We start from the raw sequence: 17,956 nt of genomic DNA, 5'->3' as shown, positions 1-17,956 counted from the left end.
TGGAGTAGCACCATTAGCTAAAAGCAGTGACAGGCTGCAGTATATGAAAAATAAGCTATTGATAATTGAAATAAACAAGTGACGTACAATCACGTCTCTGTACTTTATCGGAAATATCAATAAAAATCTACTTTTGAAAGTTATGTGAGTATCATACAGGGAAGTGCAAGGATTCAACCAGGAATTATGCACTAAACCTGCTATTCCACATCATCCTGGGTCATTTTAACCTTTGGTTCTAACAGTTTGGCCCCCATGTGATCACTAAACCATACAACAAGGACACCAGCAAACCCTGAGCCAGATGCTCACGAGTCACCCCACATGTGAAGTATGTCTGTCTGAGCCTCAGCTCCAGCCTTTCTAAAGGCTCGTCTGTGTCTGGCTGCGTTGCCTGGACATCACACTGGGCTTCTACAAATCTCACTCATGTGTTTTGAAGTCCCACTCAGTGTTTTATAGCAGGCTTAGCCTGATCTTGTTATGTCCATGCAAAACCCAAGTTTGTTCTCTACACCATGGCAAGCTCTGTTTTTCATCTTGTTATCGTACACTGTGTCATCTGTACGACATCACACAAAGCTGCATTTAACTCAAAGGAGTGTCACAGACAAATCTATTTTTATATGTGGAAAAACAAGACAGCTGGGCCAGGGTACAGCAGATTTTATTTTTTTTAAAGTAGACCTACTAGCAAGTTTTGACATGTCCTTCCACTGACCCAGCTCTGAACACTCTGAATCTATCGTTTTACCTCATCTTTCATCTCCACTTGAAAGCAGGCCCACTCCCCTGGCAGCGGCCTTATCTGCGATCAGGGCTGATATGTTTATCACACCACTTCACCTCAGGCCCTGACAGTTCCTCATTAGGACTTTTATATGAGCTGCTGGGTGTCGTCCAGACTTACGATTGTGTTACTTTGCTGCAGCACGATGAGTGAGTCCATTCAAATGTCATGCATGCCACATTTCCACCCAAACACTTGGTCTCCCTGTGCTCTTTGAACCCACACTCCTAATTTATGATAAATTTAAAATGACGCCCAAGAGGGATACTTCAAATAAAAGACACAAGATAGGCCTAGCTGTAAACTTGCTTAGCTTTATCCCAGTTGCTGTTTAAAATTGGCTAAAGCTAAGTTAGTTCTTTAACATGTGTGAATGCAGAGACACGCTCAGATGGATTACATGTATATTTATGCCTCCAGGGAGTCGTGTACTCAGACAGGTAATCCAAAACAGACTTGTGTTTGAAGGAGATTGGTCCATTGTGTGCAGTCAAGATAGCTCATGGCCTTGTGTCATGAATGGTGTGCAACTGGCGGGAGACAGACAGCATCATGAGTTATGAAGTGAGCACAAGGTTCTTGTTTAACCAAGGTTACAGCCTTCAATTTAAGAGGTACATGCGAGACCCTTCAAGATGCAGCAGTGGACAGAGGCTTAAGTTTACTCTGGGGACCAACAACATGGCTCTGAAGGAAAAATGAGGGAGTCCAGAAACACAGTTGCACTGCTCATATAATGTTTTACTGCACAAAGCAAGCTATGAGAGGAGAAAGATAGCAGAATGCATTCAGTTCAGCACCTTCCTGTCAAAGTAGATGATGACTCTGGTATATGTGGAATATTAGGAAATAATCATTTTGTACATTTGCCAAAATTCTTGATCTCCACAAAAGGGACATTTTGAGAAATTTCCAATGGGTTTCTGGAAACTTAATTAGGGCTAGGATTCGATTTACATCCACCCATATTTGGTATACCAGAAGGCAATATTACAACACAGAGTAAGGAAGTTGAACGGGGGTATGTCGAACAAGTTTGATCTTTAAGTTTCTAAAACTATATTTGTTTAGCATGTTGTTAAACAACAACCCAACCCTCCCCATCCCAGTGATCTGGTAGATGTCAAGAGGTTAACATAAACACTACAATTAGCAGAAATTACAAGCCACCACTCTAGATTTCTTGACAAACAACAGAAAACAGATGTGTAACAACAAGTTCTCAACACGAACCGACTATACTAAATCATCTTTGGTCACTAAACACATCAGCAGCTTTTAGCAGCGGTGCGTCCTCATTAGAAGACCACAAAACAAGATAGAAACTGCTGACAGATGCTTTTGAATAAAAAGAATATGAATATAATATCAATAAAAACGATCATCTCGTTAGAGACAATGTTATCCTGTAATACACATGCACTCCACGACACTCTCTGACAGCAGCAGCATTCCCAAACACTGCTCGGGAACATCTTGAGGAACTCACCAAAGAGTCCAAGGCATTAATCCAACTTTTTCCCAGGAAATGTCGTGTGGAACAAGTTTTATCCACAGAATCCACACCCTAAAACCCACCCAGATGGTTTAATGTTGTACTGTGAGCCGCTTACAGACTGTTTATTGGTGAATTGAACATATATCAGCTTGAATTTGCAGCAAACCAACCATACAACTGACCTGAAGACAGTTTGCAGCAACAGTGATGTATGAACTGTGATCTACTATATGTACTCGAGTGCTTTTTTTGCCTTAGAAGAAGAAAAAGTGTGAAAATAAATTGTTAAAGAGAACGACCTAAAAGATGCCATGCAGGCAGGTAAACAGGTGGACAGGACTGTACTCACTGCTGGGCTCTTTACAGCCCTTTACAGAACAACGTGAACGCATCAATCTTTTTCTCAGTGTCTTGATTATGAAGCTTTATTTGATCAGTTAAACCTCTGGAACGACCCATAACAAATCTGTGTGGGTACATATCGCCTGTCTGAATGTTAAAACACTCTTTTGTTAGGTTTAATCAGACACAAACCTGTTTCCAAAACAGTGCTTTCCTCTGCCCGGGTGCCACTGCACCTCAGTTGGTTCAGCTCACCTGATGAAATGCTGCAGGGGCCTGGGTTTGATTCATCTCTGGACCATTTCCTGTGTGTCATTCTCCTAACGCTGATGGCTTCCAGGTTGTATTTATGCCAATGCAGTCAACTGTTTTTGCTCTTTATGTTGACTGTTTAGGCAGCACGGTGGCACGGTGGTTAGCACTGTTGCTGCACAGCAAGAAGGTCCTGAGTTCAATTCCAACATCAGGCCGGGGTCTTTCTGTGTGGAGTTTGCATGTTCTCCCCTGTGTTTGCGTGGGTTCCCTCCGGGTACTCCGGCTTCCTCCCACCGTCCAAAGATAGGTTAATTGGATAATCCAAATTGTCACTAGGTGCGAATGTGCGAGTGAATGTGAGTGCGACTGGTTGTCTGTCCCTGTGTGTTGGCCCTGCGACAGACTGGCAACCTGTCCAGGGTGTACCCCGCCTCTCGCCCTATGACAGCTGGGATAGGCTCCAGCGCCCCCCGCAACCCTGAAAAGGATAAGCGGAAGCGAATGGATGGATGGATGTTGACTGTTTACCTGCACATAACCAAATATCAGCACTCAAAGCAAAAAAAAAAGCAAGACATTATAGACATAACATCTCTATGATATATAAAACTGTACACTGACATTATTTCAGGTCTCGTCAAACATTCGGTGATGCTACGTGCTCTATGCATGTCATCCTCGAAGAAATCAGATGTTTCATACAAGAATAAAAGCGATCATTCAGAACTGCCTTTGACTGGTTTGCTTCCCTGTAAGAGGACAAGGATCCAAACCATGGCAGCATAACCAGAACCAGAGCAGCCCTCACTGTAGGCCTCAGTGGTTTAGGTTTTTACTTTACTTTGGCACCTGTCAATGTGAGACTTTTGTCAGTCTCCTCAATATAGAAATGAAAAAGGGGGCTGGAAACAAGTCCAGGGGCATTGTCCTCCTGAAAAGAGCCCTGTGTCTGCTTTATAGGCACGGTTTTAATTCACTCTTTAATTACTGTAATAACAACTTGTTATTTTTAACACCTGTCCTGCCAAATCAAATCTTTAGCAGTTGTATTGTGTGGGCCCATGCCCGCAGAGCCTGCTCTTCATTATGGATCAGGATGGGATCTCCTCCGGAGTCTCCAGCAGGGAAACTTTTTGTACCTCCCCCTCAGCCTGCCTGCTTGGTCCCAACAGCACGTCGATGGTCAAAAGGTTCACATTTGGAGGCGCACAGAGGACCGGCGGCTCTCTACAAGGTAACACAAAGCAGCGTCTCTGCCCGGCTTTATTCCTTAAACAGTATTTGCAGCTTTTCGTCGCCAGCCTGTGCGCCGTCGTTAAAATCAGGCTGAGCTTAATTCCATGGATGTTGCGCTGAGAACTTTTACGCGTCGCTCAGCACAGATGAGCTTTTCCAAACTTTCTCCGGTGTTCACGTTTGTTCCGTGTCTGAATGCGGTGTTGCAGCAACTTTTTTCCCACAGTTATCAGGTGAAGACAGGTTGCTGCTGTTTGTGCGAAAAGATGCAAAGTCTTCTGTTTGAATCCGCTGTAGCCGCACTCATTTATCAAGAGAAAGTTACAGATGCGATGAAGACAGATTAAAACAGCGGCGAAATTGTAGAGTTGCTTACAGTTTGTTTGCACCATATGGTCGCGAGTTTACTGAGGGGGACTTTTCTTAACGTCTAACGCTGTAAATGAATATTTCTGCCTGCTCTCCAAAGCGAGTTTGCACTGCACAGATGAAGACTGGTACTGAAAACTTTTTTTAAAAGTAAACACTATTTTGTCAGGCCTTGTCAGAGCGATGCATTACTTACTTCAGCTGTGTGTGTATAGGTGTATGTGGGTGTGTGTGTGTGTGTGTGTGTTTTGGCAGGCAGAAATGAAGGAATCCCCCCCCTCCCTCACAGCTCTGGGAAACACCAGGCTGCTGTATTTCCATTCCTCTGCAGCCGTTCCTTGCCAGCTTTTATTGTGTCTGCTGCAGTAAAGGTGCATGACACTTTCACTGACACACTGTCATGAGCCAACTTGTAGGTGTGGTAACAGAAAGCCTCCAGAATAGCATGAAGTAAGCTGCTATTGCATTACATCGGATACATCTGTATGAAAAGGGGCAGTTAAAAGGGGCTAGCATTGTGCACCTCTTTTCCATTAGGATGCTGTGAGATGGAAAGAGTTCAGCCTTGATGCCTTTTGAGAACTTGCCTGCATTTGAGAGGCAAATGTTGCTAGCATCACATTTCAAAAGTTGGTACAATTTCCAGCAAATGGGGGAAAGTTTCTTGCGGTAGCTCCAGCTACACTTGTTCACATTGGTGGTTTAAAACCAGAAATTTCAAGGACCTGTGCTGTTGCCTGCTTTTCGACACTAGCACCACTCATGTTTGCAGCTAAAACGAATGGAAATATGCTCTGGATTAGGCACCAGTACTGTGTTGGTGAAAAGGGTTCTAAGAGAGTGTAATACACAGTTGCGACAGAGTGAATAACAGCGTTGCAATAATTGGCTCATTACAGGTCTCTACTTTATATAAATTTGGCTTCGATCTCGTGTAGTTCCCCTACTTTCTGGACCCATATAATTATGATGGAGTCAGATTTTAACCACCTAATTGTGATTCACTTTATGGCAGGCTCTGACAGGAATTTCCTCAAAACCTCCGGGAACTTTTTTGAAAAATCATAGTGATAAATGCTTCTGATAGTTTCTTGACACTGGCTTTAATGCCAACATTTTGATTTGTGTTTTTAAGTTTTATATTGAGAATTTATGGCATGAGGTAAAAAAAACAAACAACAAAACAAAACAAATTAAAGAAATTAGTTTTTAATTTAAAATATTAATTTTGAGCTAAGCAGTTCAAATCTGTTAAGGCCATGAGCTGTTTTCCTCATCAGATGTATTACTCATGACTCAGGTGGGATTAACAGACGATGCGGGTCCTTGTTTGGAGCAGAATTTCTTTTTTTCCTGACAACAATGTTCATGGGAATTCTCTGTGGAATTCAGTGCTTAGAAACGTAATGTCAGTCCAAGAAGGGAGGGTGTATTTATTTGCAGAGATGACCTAAAGGTCAGGGAAAAATGTACCTAGTATCGCTGATGATGAATTAGATCAGTCCAAAAGCATTTTTACAAAAGCATAATATGTAGTTCTTGGAACGCTCTCAAAATGAGAACATGTAGTGTAAGGCAGCATGGGTTTTTGGCACATTCTGTATGGTAAAATAAGTGAAAGATTTTTTCCTTCCTGATGAAGTGAAATAATGAAGTAAATAAAATCACTTTGAGTCTGAAACTTCCAACGAGAATCATTATTTAAAGGAGGCCAAGCACTTTGGTCCCTACCCTGCTAATTACCTTAGAGAATGTGCTTTTCTTAAAGTGTAATGACTTTCCAACAAACTCAGCAGCCAAACTGTTATGAGGCATCTCATGTATGTTCAGCTGTTAGACTGCTAGAGGTTGATTGCAACACAAGATTATGAGAGGAATGTTTTTATGGAGATAATCACAGATGCACTAGAAATTTAGAAGCTGGGCAGATTCCAGGTTTCATCATGACAGCCTGCATAATGATTCATAACAGTGCACTCCAGCTGATGATAATGACAAGTATGTAGTCTTAATGTTAAAAAGATGGCAAGGCTGTAAAAATTGGACTCTTATGCGCTAAACTGGGAAGCCAGAGGTTGATTTGCTTGCATTTTGAGAAATAAACCTGTCTTTCTGTCTTTTTTCCCTGTTTCTTGCAGAGCAGAGGTGATTCGCATGAGTCATTAAAGATAATCTAAAGACTTGATCTTCATCATTACTGAACATATACCAGGTGCCATGGCTCAAGCTGAAGTAGTACTACTGCAGTGTGCGCTGTTTTTTTTCTACTCGAGTGTCTGTTTGTGCCAGCTTGATTGCACTGGCACAAACTGTCCCCTGCTGGACAACTGTATCGAAGAAGTCCTGGAGAGCGGTGCCTGTTGTGCTTCGTGCTTACAAAAAGGATGTGCGTGCGAGGGATACCAGTACTACGACTGCATCAGTGCTGGGTTCAAGAATGGCAAGGTGCCCGAGGGAGACTCCTACTTTGTTGACTATGGTAGCACCGAGTGTTCCTGTCCTGTAGGAGGGGGCCGGATCAGCTGCCACTTCATCAGCTGTCCTGATATGCCACCAAACTGCATCGAGGTTTCCGAGCCTGCAGATGGCTGCATGCAGTGCGAACGAGTTGGATGTGTTCATGCTGGACAAAAGTTTGAGGCTGGATACTCCTTCCACATTGACCCTTGCCGTGTTTGCCACTGCCCTAATGAAGGGGGGAAGCTCATGTGCTACCCGGTACCAGACTGTGATCCGCAGCAAGTTCATAAACCCATGTTAGCTGCACCCACAGAGGATAATACAGTCATCAGGCATGATAATTTCCCATACAGGTTTGATCAACAAGGCCACACAGATCAATTTGCCACTCCTTATCACCTTCCTAATGGAAATCTTCCTCTCTTTAAATTGTCACCGCTTGATAAAGAGAAACCAGAAGACTATGATTATGGTCCTACAGACTTTCCAGAGACCTACCCACAGTCTTTGCTGTTTCCCACCCCATCTTCCTCTTCCTTTAAAAAAGTTCTATCTGTGTCCCAAGGCTCTGTCAAACCTGACCGCATCTCTTCTCTTCAGAGCTTTGACACGCAAGGCAAGCAGGCGCTGAGAGAACGATATGGAGTTCGTGACCATCCTTCAGGCAGAGAAGAAGTGACAGAAAGTCCCCTGAGACTAGAGCAGACTACTGACATGCCAAATATGCGTGCCACATCTTCTTGGCAGTTCTCGCAGGGTCTAACAAGTTTGCAAGGTGTCCTTTTTAATAATTTACGTCCACAGACAGATTTAGACGATTCATTGCATGGCCACAAGAGTTTGGGTAGTGTCATATTTCCATTACACAGAGAATTAGAGAGTGAAAAACATACTGAGTATCCACATGCGGGTTCAGAAAGTGCCATTTATCCTCAGAGAGGCACTGAAACTAAGGCACATAACAAAAATACATCAGATAGCGTGGCACCGAGGGGTTCTGTCAGTCAGACCAATGTGAGTCTTCCACAGAGGGGTACAGAGATCCAATCCAGTCAAGAAAGAGGATCAGATACAGTACATTTTCCACTGTACACCATGGAAAGCTCAGAGGTTCCCATCCATCCAGAGGCAAATTCAAATGGTCCAAAAGAAACGCAGAAGCTACTCACAGTTTATGAGAAGGAAAGGTTGAATGAGGAAGAGATGCAGGGGGAGAAGCAGGAAGAAATAGTACCTTTTCAGAATGTGTCTGGGCCTGAAGGAAAGGATGTGCCTTACACTATCGACACAGTGCAAGAGAGAAGCGAGGAGGACTCAGAGAGCAGCTTTCCAACCAGCATTTATGAAAAGACTACTTCTGAGCCCGTCACTCCTTCCCAAAGGCGGCCTGAATCCCTGACAACACCTGTATTCCAGTCTATCACCACCACCCAGCCACCAATGAGAGTTACACTGGAAGAAAGTCAGCCTGGTGGAGAGCCAAATCAGATGGTGATTAACCTTCACAGTGAAGGAAGACAGGAGGAAAAGGAAGGAGTGAAAGAGATTGAGGAAGATCGCCTTGTTTTACCCATCAAACCCGAGGAGGGTGAGTAAAAAAAAAAAAAAGATTACACAAGCCTTGCTATGCATGTTTTCTTCTGGATCCTAATTTGTGCTTTTTTTAGCATACAAACATAAACGGCACCATGGATTTTTTAGTACACGGACAATTTCCATATGAAACTTGGATTAAAATTGGGGTTAAACTAACAAAAAGCTTGTACAAAATAATTTTTAGACCTGGCAAAAATGTAGATGTGTCTCATGTCTACCTCAGCCAAGTGTAAAAACGTTCTGTTTCATTCTGTTTCTAATGACAGCCTTGTAACTTAAAAAAAACATTATTATCATGAATCAAATAGTAAAAGTAAACTTCTGAAGCAGTAGGAACATTTTGAGCAACTTTGTTTCTTGTCCTAAGGAGGAGGAATTTTTCATAACTGCTTTGCTCCTTACTGGGTCGGTGTCATCTTTCTGAACTTAACATTTTCCATTAAATTGTAGCAAATTGACCTTGGCAGTAGAGATATGTAAGATTAATCATTTCCCCTTTTTAATAACTTTAGTCGGTTTACACCACAGCTCTAAAACCCATTTTATTTCATGGGTAAGATATACTTGTATATACTATACTGAAAATTGTCTTTTTTAAATGTAATTAAGTACTTTGACATCCATGCAGCACTCACATTTAATAAACAATCAATTTCCAAAAATAAAAGATAAATAACCTGAAATATCTTAGCATATCGTAACATGTAAATTATATTAGTAGTACTTTGTCTCTTTATGATTCAAAGACAATGTTGATCTTTCAAGGCACTTTTGACGTTCTATATGTTTCACTCCTGTGTAGCAATGCTGGTACAGTGGAACCCCGGCTTACGAAGACACCATTTAATAAAAAATTCAAGTTACGAAGGCACTTAACGGCAATATTTCTGCCCGTGGTACGGCAAAATGCCCGTGTAACGAAATCCGTTTGAGAAATGCGTTTTGCTGTTCCACGTGAAAGACGTATTGTTGTTGCAGTGCGCTATTTCGTGTGCTTTTTGTTTGCAATTAGCCTATCGTTCATTCATAATGGGGCCGGCATAAGGCATAAATATGAAATATCATTGCACAGTGTACATACGTACATTAATTAACATAAATGTAAGTTTTAGTATGTTTAGAATTAAATTCCATAATGTTATGTACATGTACACGTACGTATGTATGCATCCATACGTATGCTTTCTTCAGCCTCCACCAAGAACTTCGTCTTCAGCCAGCATCGCCTCACTCAAAAGGCGATGGAAAAAGGTGCTTCGAAAAGTTTGACTTACGAAAGCACCTCTGGAACGAGTCGGGGTTCCACTGTATTAGAATAGAATTCAACTTTATTGTCATTGCACATGCACAGGTACAGGGCAACGAAATACAGTTTGCATCCATCCAGAAGTGCTTTAGTGATATAGATATATTACAATATATATTAGCAATAATATAGATATGTGAGTATATTACAGAAATGGGTCTATTATGGTATGTTATAATGTACACGGTATGAAGTATGTTGTGAATATTCTATAACTATAAGTATGTACAGGCTGTAGTGAGTACAAGCTATGTACAGGCTATGAACAGGATATAAATATGAAAAACTATACAGAATATGAAATAAATAACTTTACAGAATCTGAGATATACAGTTATACAGAAATGGGAACTATGCAAGTTGTAAACAGTTGTAGGATTAAAGATTATCGAATGTACAGAATGATTATTTACACAGAGCTATACAGTAGTGCAGTTAAGATAAGTGAGGGTGTAGATAATTTCTACAGAGGCTATATAAAGTGCTAGTGGTTGTGAGTGGTGGTTCAGTCCATGTTATTATTGTGTGTTTGAGGGTACAGTTGTCCATTGTGGGTGTGTGTATGTTCAGTCCATGAGTTTAACGTGGGTCAGATGTCAGGAGGCAGAGTTCAGGAGTCTGACAGCTGTGGGGAAGAAGCTGTTCCGGTACCTGGTGGTCTTAGTCCGTAGGCTCCTGTGGCGCCTCCCAGAGGGCAGGAGGGTGAAGAGTCCATGTGATGGGTGACTGGGGTCTTTGATGATTTTCCCAGCCCTTTTCAGACACCGCTTCCTGTAGATGTCTTTTATGGCAGGAAGTGGTGCTCCGGCGATGCGCTGGGCAGTTTTCACGACCCTCTGCAACGCCTTCCGGTCCGAGGCAGAGCAGTTCCCGTACCAGACTGTTATACAGTTGGTCAGGATGCTCTCGATGGTGCAGCGATAGAAGTTCACCAGGATGTCTGAGGACAGGTGGTTCTTCCTCAGAGTCCTCAAGAAGAAGAGGCGCTGGTGAGCCTTCTTGACCAGCTTGGAGCAGTTGGTCGTCCAGGTGAGATCCTCGGAGATGTGGACTCCCAGGAACTTGAAGCTGCTCACACGCTCCACAGCCGTCCCCTTAATGTGGATGGGTGGATGTGGGTCAGCATTCCTCCTGTAGTCCACGATGAGCTCCTTGGTCTTCTCGGTGTTAAGCAGCAGGTTGTTTCTGTCGCACCACTCAGCCAGACGATCCACCTCCTCCCTGTAGGCGGCCTCATCGTTGTCACTGATGAGGCCAATCACCGTGGTGTCATCTGCAAACTTAATGATGGTGTTGGAACCATCAGCAGGTCTGCAGTCGTGGGTGAAGAGGGAGTAGAGGAAAGGGCTCATCACACAGCCTTGTGGTACACCGGTGTTCATTGTGATGGTAGATGAGCAGTGGTTATCCAGCCGGACGTGTTGGGGGCGGTTGGTCAGGAAGTCCAGTAACCATTTGCAGATGAGGGAACTGATGCCCAGGTCTGTCAGTTTCCTGATGAGTTGTGAGGGGTGGATTGTATTGAATGCTGAACTGAAGTCTATAAACAGCATTCTGGCGTAGGTGTTGTTGTTGTCCAGGTGTGAGAGGACAGAGTGCATTGCGATGGAGACTGCATCCTCTGTGCTCCTGTTCTGGCGGTATGCGAATTGGTGGGGGTCCAGGGTGGGGGGGAGACAGGATTTGAAGTGTGCTAGGACCAGTCGCTCTAAGCACTTAGTGATGATGGGGGTGAGTGCTACTGGGCGGTAATCATTGAGGCAAGATGGGTTGGAGTTTTTGGGTATCGGGACGATGGAGGTGGATTTGAAGCAGGCCGGTACCACAGCGTGGGCCAAGGACAGATTGAATATGTCTGTGAGCACTCCTGCAAGCTCCCCAGAACACGCTCTGAGAACACGCCCGGGGATGCCATCAGGGCCTGCAGCCTTGTGGACATTGATCCTGCTCAGCACCGCTCCTACATCGGTGGGGGAGAGAGTCAGAGGTTGGTGGTCTGGCGTCATGTCTGCTTTGGTTGTGGTTGTGGGGTTCCCTCGCTCAAAACGAGCATAAAAGTTGTTGAGCTCGTTGAGGAAGGAGACATCAGAGGATGCGGGGGAGGGTTTGGTGGTCCTGTAGTCTGTGATGGTCTGGAGTCCTTGCCACATGCGTCGGGGGTTGGAGTTGGAGAAGTGTTCTTCTACCTTCTTTTTGTAATGGTGTTTGGCTTTTTTGATGCCCTTCTTTAGATTAGCCCTGGCTGTACTGTAGGCGTGTGCATCTCCTGACCTAAAGGCGGTGTTGCGGGCCTTCAGGAGGAGACGAACATCCCGGTTCATCCAAGGCTTCTGGTTGGGGTACATGGTGATCCATTTCTGGGTGGTGACACTGTCTGTGGTTTTGGAGATGTAATCCAGTACAGATGAGGCGTACTGGTCCAGGTCTGTGTGGGTGAACATATTCCAGTCTGTGTTTTTAAATCTGTCCTGGAGCACTGCGTCTGTCCCCTCTGGCCACACTTTAATTGTCCTCACAGCAGGTTTCACACGTTGGATGAGTGGTGAATACCGAGGTGTGAGGAACAGGGAGAGATGGTCCGATTGTCCAATGTGGGGGAGGGGTGTGGCTTTGTAGGCTCCAGCCAGGTTGGAATACACATGGTCTAAACAGCCAATAGCAAAGTATTTTATTGAAATCCATTAGAAGTAATAATCCAGTGGGCCTGTTTTACTGGATTTATGCAGAATCATCTGGGAAATGTTACCTGCAACATGTATGGGAAAAGCCGACCTATTTATGAATGCCTGCTACATGCTAACATCATGAAAACATCCTTCACAGAGATTCTTTGCATTACATTAATGCAGAAATATATACTTTATTTCTAACATAACTGTTCTGGTTTCTTTGACATCATGTGCATATTTGTTTGAGGTTTCTGCCAGTTGTATTGATGTGATACAACCTGTTGTCAAAACCTTTGACACTGTATTCACTGTAGTTTTAATGGATGACACTGACGTGTCTGCAAACACTCACCAACTGTTCTCCAAGTCGTAGTGAAACTGTGAAAGTGTGTCCTAAACTGGAAACAGGAGAAGTAACAGTAGTTTGCCTTTGAAATAAAAGTCGCACCTTTTGAAGAGTGTTGTCGAGTGTCTGCGGACACATTGGCATCTTCTTGTATTGGACGTATTGGACGTTTATTCCTGAGAGTCTAGAAACATTATGTTGACGATGTTTTTGATGTAAATTGCATATGCTTGAGCTAACATTCGTAGTACCTCATAAATAATTTTAAATACCACATTCATCTATTCATTTATTACAGTCATTTAAGACTGCCTTCCTGATGTATAGTTGTACAAAGTTGCCTGCACTTTCTCTGTCCCATTCTAAATACCAGTCATGTCACATGTGTATGGAAAAAACAGCCACATGTCCCTTGGTGTCAGAGCAGGCACAGAACTAGTGAGTCCAGGATGTGTCTGGAATAGGAGTCAAACACTCCTCCCATGGCAAACATCCGCTCACAGCAGTCTCCCACCCATCACCACCATCCTTCACCCTGAGCTCGCTCAGCTCCCTCGCAGGACCTTATAAATTCTTTCTGGCCACCTGCGTCAGCTGCTTTGATTTGAGATGTGTTTCTTTGTTGGTAATGTTTTTGTTTCAAAGATTTAGAAATAACATTTCTATGGTATTTATTTACATTCAAAAAAGTTATAGCATTGAAAAAGAAAGACACAAAAATGTGGCTGTAGTTTGAATGACAGTACGTGGTAGTTACACAGATGGTAGACCGCAACGTTGCTGACTCAGTTATATTTAGCTGGTCAAAGCCTTTCATATGGGACTGAGAGATAAATAATCTATTGCTGGTACACGTGAGCTGTTTTTTTTTTTTAAGGATGTGTGTAGCACGAGGCAGCAACAGAACCAGACACTGGTGGCCTGAAGGGCTTAGAGATACAGAGTTACATGTGCAGTGGCTACACTATCCGGTTGTTCAGTCTGACGTCACTAGCCGTGTCTGGGCCTAAACTGCGCTGCAGGTCCATATATCAAACGATCACTATGGCATTACTGAGAGTTGAAAAACTGTCTAAAGTCTTTCATCTTTAATAAAATGATCAGCGTTCTGCTCTACCAGGTGTAACAATTGAGTTTAACGTCCAGGCATCCATGAAAATGGAATTTATGACATTTAACGGAGTTAGAAGTTAGCAGGGAGTTAGCTCGCTAGCTTCTATCTAAATACAATATAGCATGTCCTGACTGCGGGGTTTTGGAAACAAATTAAAACGTACAGCTCTGTTATCACTTCCAACATAAATGAAGACAGAAAACTAAACAGCAGTGACGTTTGTAGGGTTACTGAAGTTTGGCTAGCTGGTATATGCATGTGCTACGTGACCGCTAGCGACACAGCTATGTTAGCATAATATAAACAAGCTAACTTTTTTTCCACTCGATAAAAGTTAACGTGAGTGTTCTCGGTGGTCAGGAACAAATGTAATCGCATGGCTGCATGGGCTGGGCTGTAGTTACATCCTAAAGTTTTAAAAACTGAGCTTAAATAAATGCTTAGCGGTAATAAAAGCCGAGGGAGGTCAACAGTGATCACTGACTGTTTTAGGATCTTTTTGAGATTAAATAGAAGAAAATACAAAACATTAAACATGTTAACAACACAAAAGCCATATTAAACGCAGACTACTTTAGGCCCGGAAGTAGGATTCGTCACGTCATCACTTAACGACCGGATTGAAAAATACAAGCATTGTGACAATTAATAGCATGACCTGAACACTGTAAATCGATAAAATGATCCTGTATAAGGTATTATAAACTGTGTTTATAATGTATTGTATAGTCTGACTAAGGATTTGATTTAAAATCGACTATTTAATCAACGTTATTTCATTTGTGGTGTTCCCAGTCAAAAGTGACCACTATAGGAAATGAATGGGAATCCACCCACCCCCTACCCCCTTTGGCCTCTGACCCCCTGAATGGCCCAGTGAATGACCAAATAAATGAAACCAACTGAACGACCCACTGAATGACTCAGTGAACGACTCATTGAACTACCCACTGAACTGAATTTGGTGGTGAGAAATGTTTGTTATGTTAATATAAGACTTGTTAAAACTGACTGGTCCATTGTGACCGGGAACATTCAAGTAAGGGAGGTGGGGGTGCACACAACCAGTTTAAACATAATGACCAAATTCTTTAATTTCATTTTTTCCATAAATTAGCAGTTTTGTAATAGGAACTTTGGGTCAATTATTCTGAAAATATGTTAGCAACCAACCCATGTTGTGGAGTTGGGGTTGGTTATTACTTTATCTAAATCTTATACGTTTGGAAAGTCTGCTTATGTCCCCTTAAATGGTGCCACATTTGTAGGGTTGAGCAGCAGAGTTTAGTATGTGGGTTTTACCCTCAAAAACAGTGACAAGTAATCGACTAAACACAAAAGTCATTACTTTTTGTGCTCAGCTGAGACTGAAGAAGTCACTTGGATGAGTGATGAAACGTTTCTCCCACTGAAAACGCTGCGTCCAGATGAACAGAATCGACCTTTTGGGATGTGCTATATTTAGTTATGTCATAGGAAATTGAGTTTTATTGTTTGAACGGTTTAAAGACCCCAACAATATGGTAAATGGACTGGTTCTTATATAATGCTTTTCTACTCTATCTTGAGCACTTCACATAACTTGTGCTTTCACCCATTCACACCCATTCATGCTCTGATGGATGCATCGAAGAGAAACTTGGGTTAGTATCTTGCAGACTGGAACAGACTAGGATTGAGCCACCAGCCTTCTGGTCAGTAGGTGACCAGCTCTACCCCCTGAGCTACAGCCACCCACAGGAAGCATAATATTATGGCTTAGAAGCCATAATAATAGCCAGGGTTATTCATTAAAAATGCTCCGAAAGGCACCAACAGCACGCACACACTCAGGAAAGAGGTCCAGTTTTAATTATTCAGAGTAGTGCATGAGGCCTACCAAACACTGGCTGTGTCACCTGCCAATCAACGTGGCCATACTCCTTACTGAGATTGGAAGCTATCCATAGAGGACAACATTATTTTCTTTTTCATTCATTTCCTGTTACTCCTCCCTGTGTTAAATACTTTTGGCCTTTTACGAATGAAGAATGTTAGCATGCAGGACTGTAGAGGGTTACTCTGTTAGTGTGTGTGTGCATTCAGCACATTTCATTTTTATTGAGCATGTGGATGATAAAATGTTCATTTGTTAGGAGGCTGGTTTTAATAAGTATTGTGATGAAAGAATGTGACTAGGTAATTTCTGTGCACCACATTTGATTTATTTTCAGGCCATTTGCAAAGTAATTCATTATAATAGGGAAGGATTTTTCTGCAGTGGACTGGCTGCTGGATCACAACCTGATCCCAAAGGTTCCTCCCCAAAATGACACATTGCCATGTCCTCTGTAGCATATGTACTGTAGGAGGATAAACCAAGGAGAAGTTATCTGTTGGGGTGTGAAAGTGCCCTTATTCCAGATAACATGCTATCTTCAGATAGAAACACTGCAGACTACAGACAGGTAGCTTCTAAAAACCGTAAAGCAAAGATAAAAGGAGATTCTCGCAGGGCTTCTCGACAGGCTGCTGATAATGAAGTTTATCAGCAGCCTGGCATATCATATCAGGATAGCACAAGAAAGGCATGAAAGATTTTGCAACTCTTTAACATCTGGCTCAAGATTTTTTTTCTCTTTTCTTTTTTCAAAAACTGGCACTGTGGTAATGTTTTTCAAAGTCCAAGTTTTTTCTTGCACATTATGTGTTACAAAATCATGTGCTTATGTTTAAGCATTTGTTGTGCTTTGTGACTTTCTCAGAGTCACCCTGAATTAAATGGATTTCGCTGTCCCTTAGAGCTCGCTACTATATACTATAAGGAAAATCATTAGTTTGTCATAAAAAAACCTGCATCCCATCTTTTCTTGCTAACTTTTACATCTTATCAAGTAGGTTACACCTATGCTTTGACCAGTGTGTCTTTGTCCTGTCTTCCTCCCTTCACCCCCAGCTGGTCGCCCCTCCCTGAGCCTGGTTCTGCTGGAGGTTTCTTCCTGTTAAAATTGACTTTTCCCTTCCCACTGTTGCCAAAGCGTTTGCTCACGGGGGGCTCGTCTCAGTGATGGGATTTTCTATGTTATCTTTGTATTATTGCAGGGTGACTTTTTAATTTCTGGGGAAAAAAACATTTCTCCCTATTTCGGGGGAGCTTTAGGGTCCCTAATAATATATCAATCATAAAATTTGACACCCTGCCCCCCCCCCCCCCAAACAGATACAGTGGGGCAAAAAAGTATTTAGTCAGCCACTGATTGTGCAAGTTCCCCCACCTAAAATGATGACAGAGGTCAGTAATTTGCACCAGAGGTACACTTCAACTGTGAGAGACAGAATGTGAAAAAAAAATCCATGAATTCACATGGTAGGATTTGTAAAGAATTTATTCGTAAATCAGGGTGGAAAATAAGTATTTGGTCACCTCAAACAAGGAAAATCTCTGGCTCTCACAGACCTGTAACGTCTTCTGTAAGAAGCTTTTCTGTCCCCCACTCATTACCTGTATGAATGGCACCTGTTTGAACTCATCATCTGTATAAAAGACACCTGTCCACAGCCTCAAACAGTCAGACTCCAAACTCCGCCATGGCCAAGACCAAAGAGCTTTCGAAGGACACCAGGAAAAGTATTGTAGACCTGCACCAGACTGGGAAGAGTGAATCTACAATAGGCAAGCAGCTTGGTGTGAAAAAATCAACTGTGGGAGCAATCATCAGAAAATGGAAGACATACAAGACCACTGATAATCTCCCTCGATCTGGGGCTCCACGCAAGATCTCATCCCGTGGGGTCAAAATGATCATGAGAACGGTGAGCAAAGATCCCAGAACCACACGGGGGGACCTGGTGAATGACCTGCAGAGAGCTGGGACCAAAGTAACAAAGGTCACCATCAGTAACACACTACAACGGCAGGGAATCAAATCCCGCAGTGCCAGACGTGTTCCGCTGCTGAAGCCAGTGCATGTCCAGGCCCGTCTGAAGTTTGCCAGA

At 42.9% G+C, this 17,956-nt stretch overlaps 1 protein-coding gene across 2 annotated transcripts in view; it reads left to right on the top strand.

The window, feature by feature from the left end:
• The first annotated feature begins 3,971 nt into the window (after positions 1-3,971).
• fbln2 (fibulin 2) overlaps positions 3,972-17,956 on the top strand; it is a 72,772-nt gene continuing 58,787 nt past the window's right edge. Inside the window, exons 1-2 of one of the 2 annotated variants that reach the window (XM_040003173.1) lie at positions 3,972-4,119; positions 6,634-8,538. In XM_040003173.1, the coding sequence (XP_039859107.1) occupies positions 6,708-8,538 (1,831 nt within the window). In that variant the 5' untranslated portion in view covers positions 3,972-4,119; positions 6,634-6,707. Of the gene's footprint in view, positions 4,120-6,628; positions 8,539-17,956 lie in introns of both variants that reach the window. The other variant, XM_040003172.1, reaches the window with a different exon arrangement.

The sequence above is a fragment of the Simochromis diagramma genome, unplaced genomic scaffold (genome assembly GCF_900408965.1).
Source record: "Simochromis diagramma unplaced genomic scaffold, fSimDia1.1 OVJJ01000646.1, whole genome shotgun sequence".
In the NCBI taxonomy this organism is placed as follows: Eukaryota; Metazoa; Chordata; class Actinopteri; order Cichliformes; family Cichlidae; genus Simochromis; species Simochromis diagramma.
This window is presented reverse-complemented; position numbering and strand designations above follow the sequence as displayed.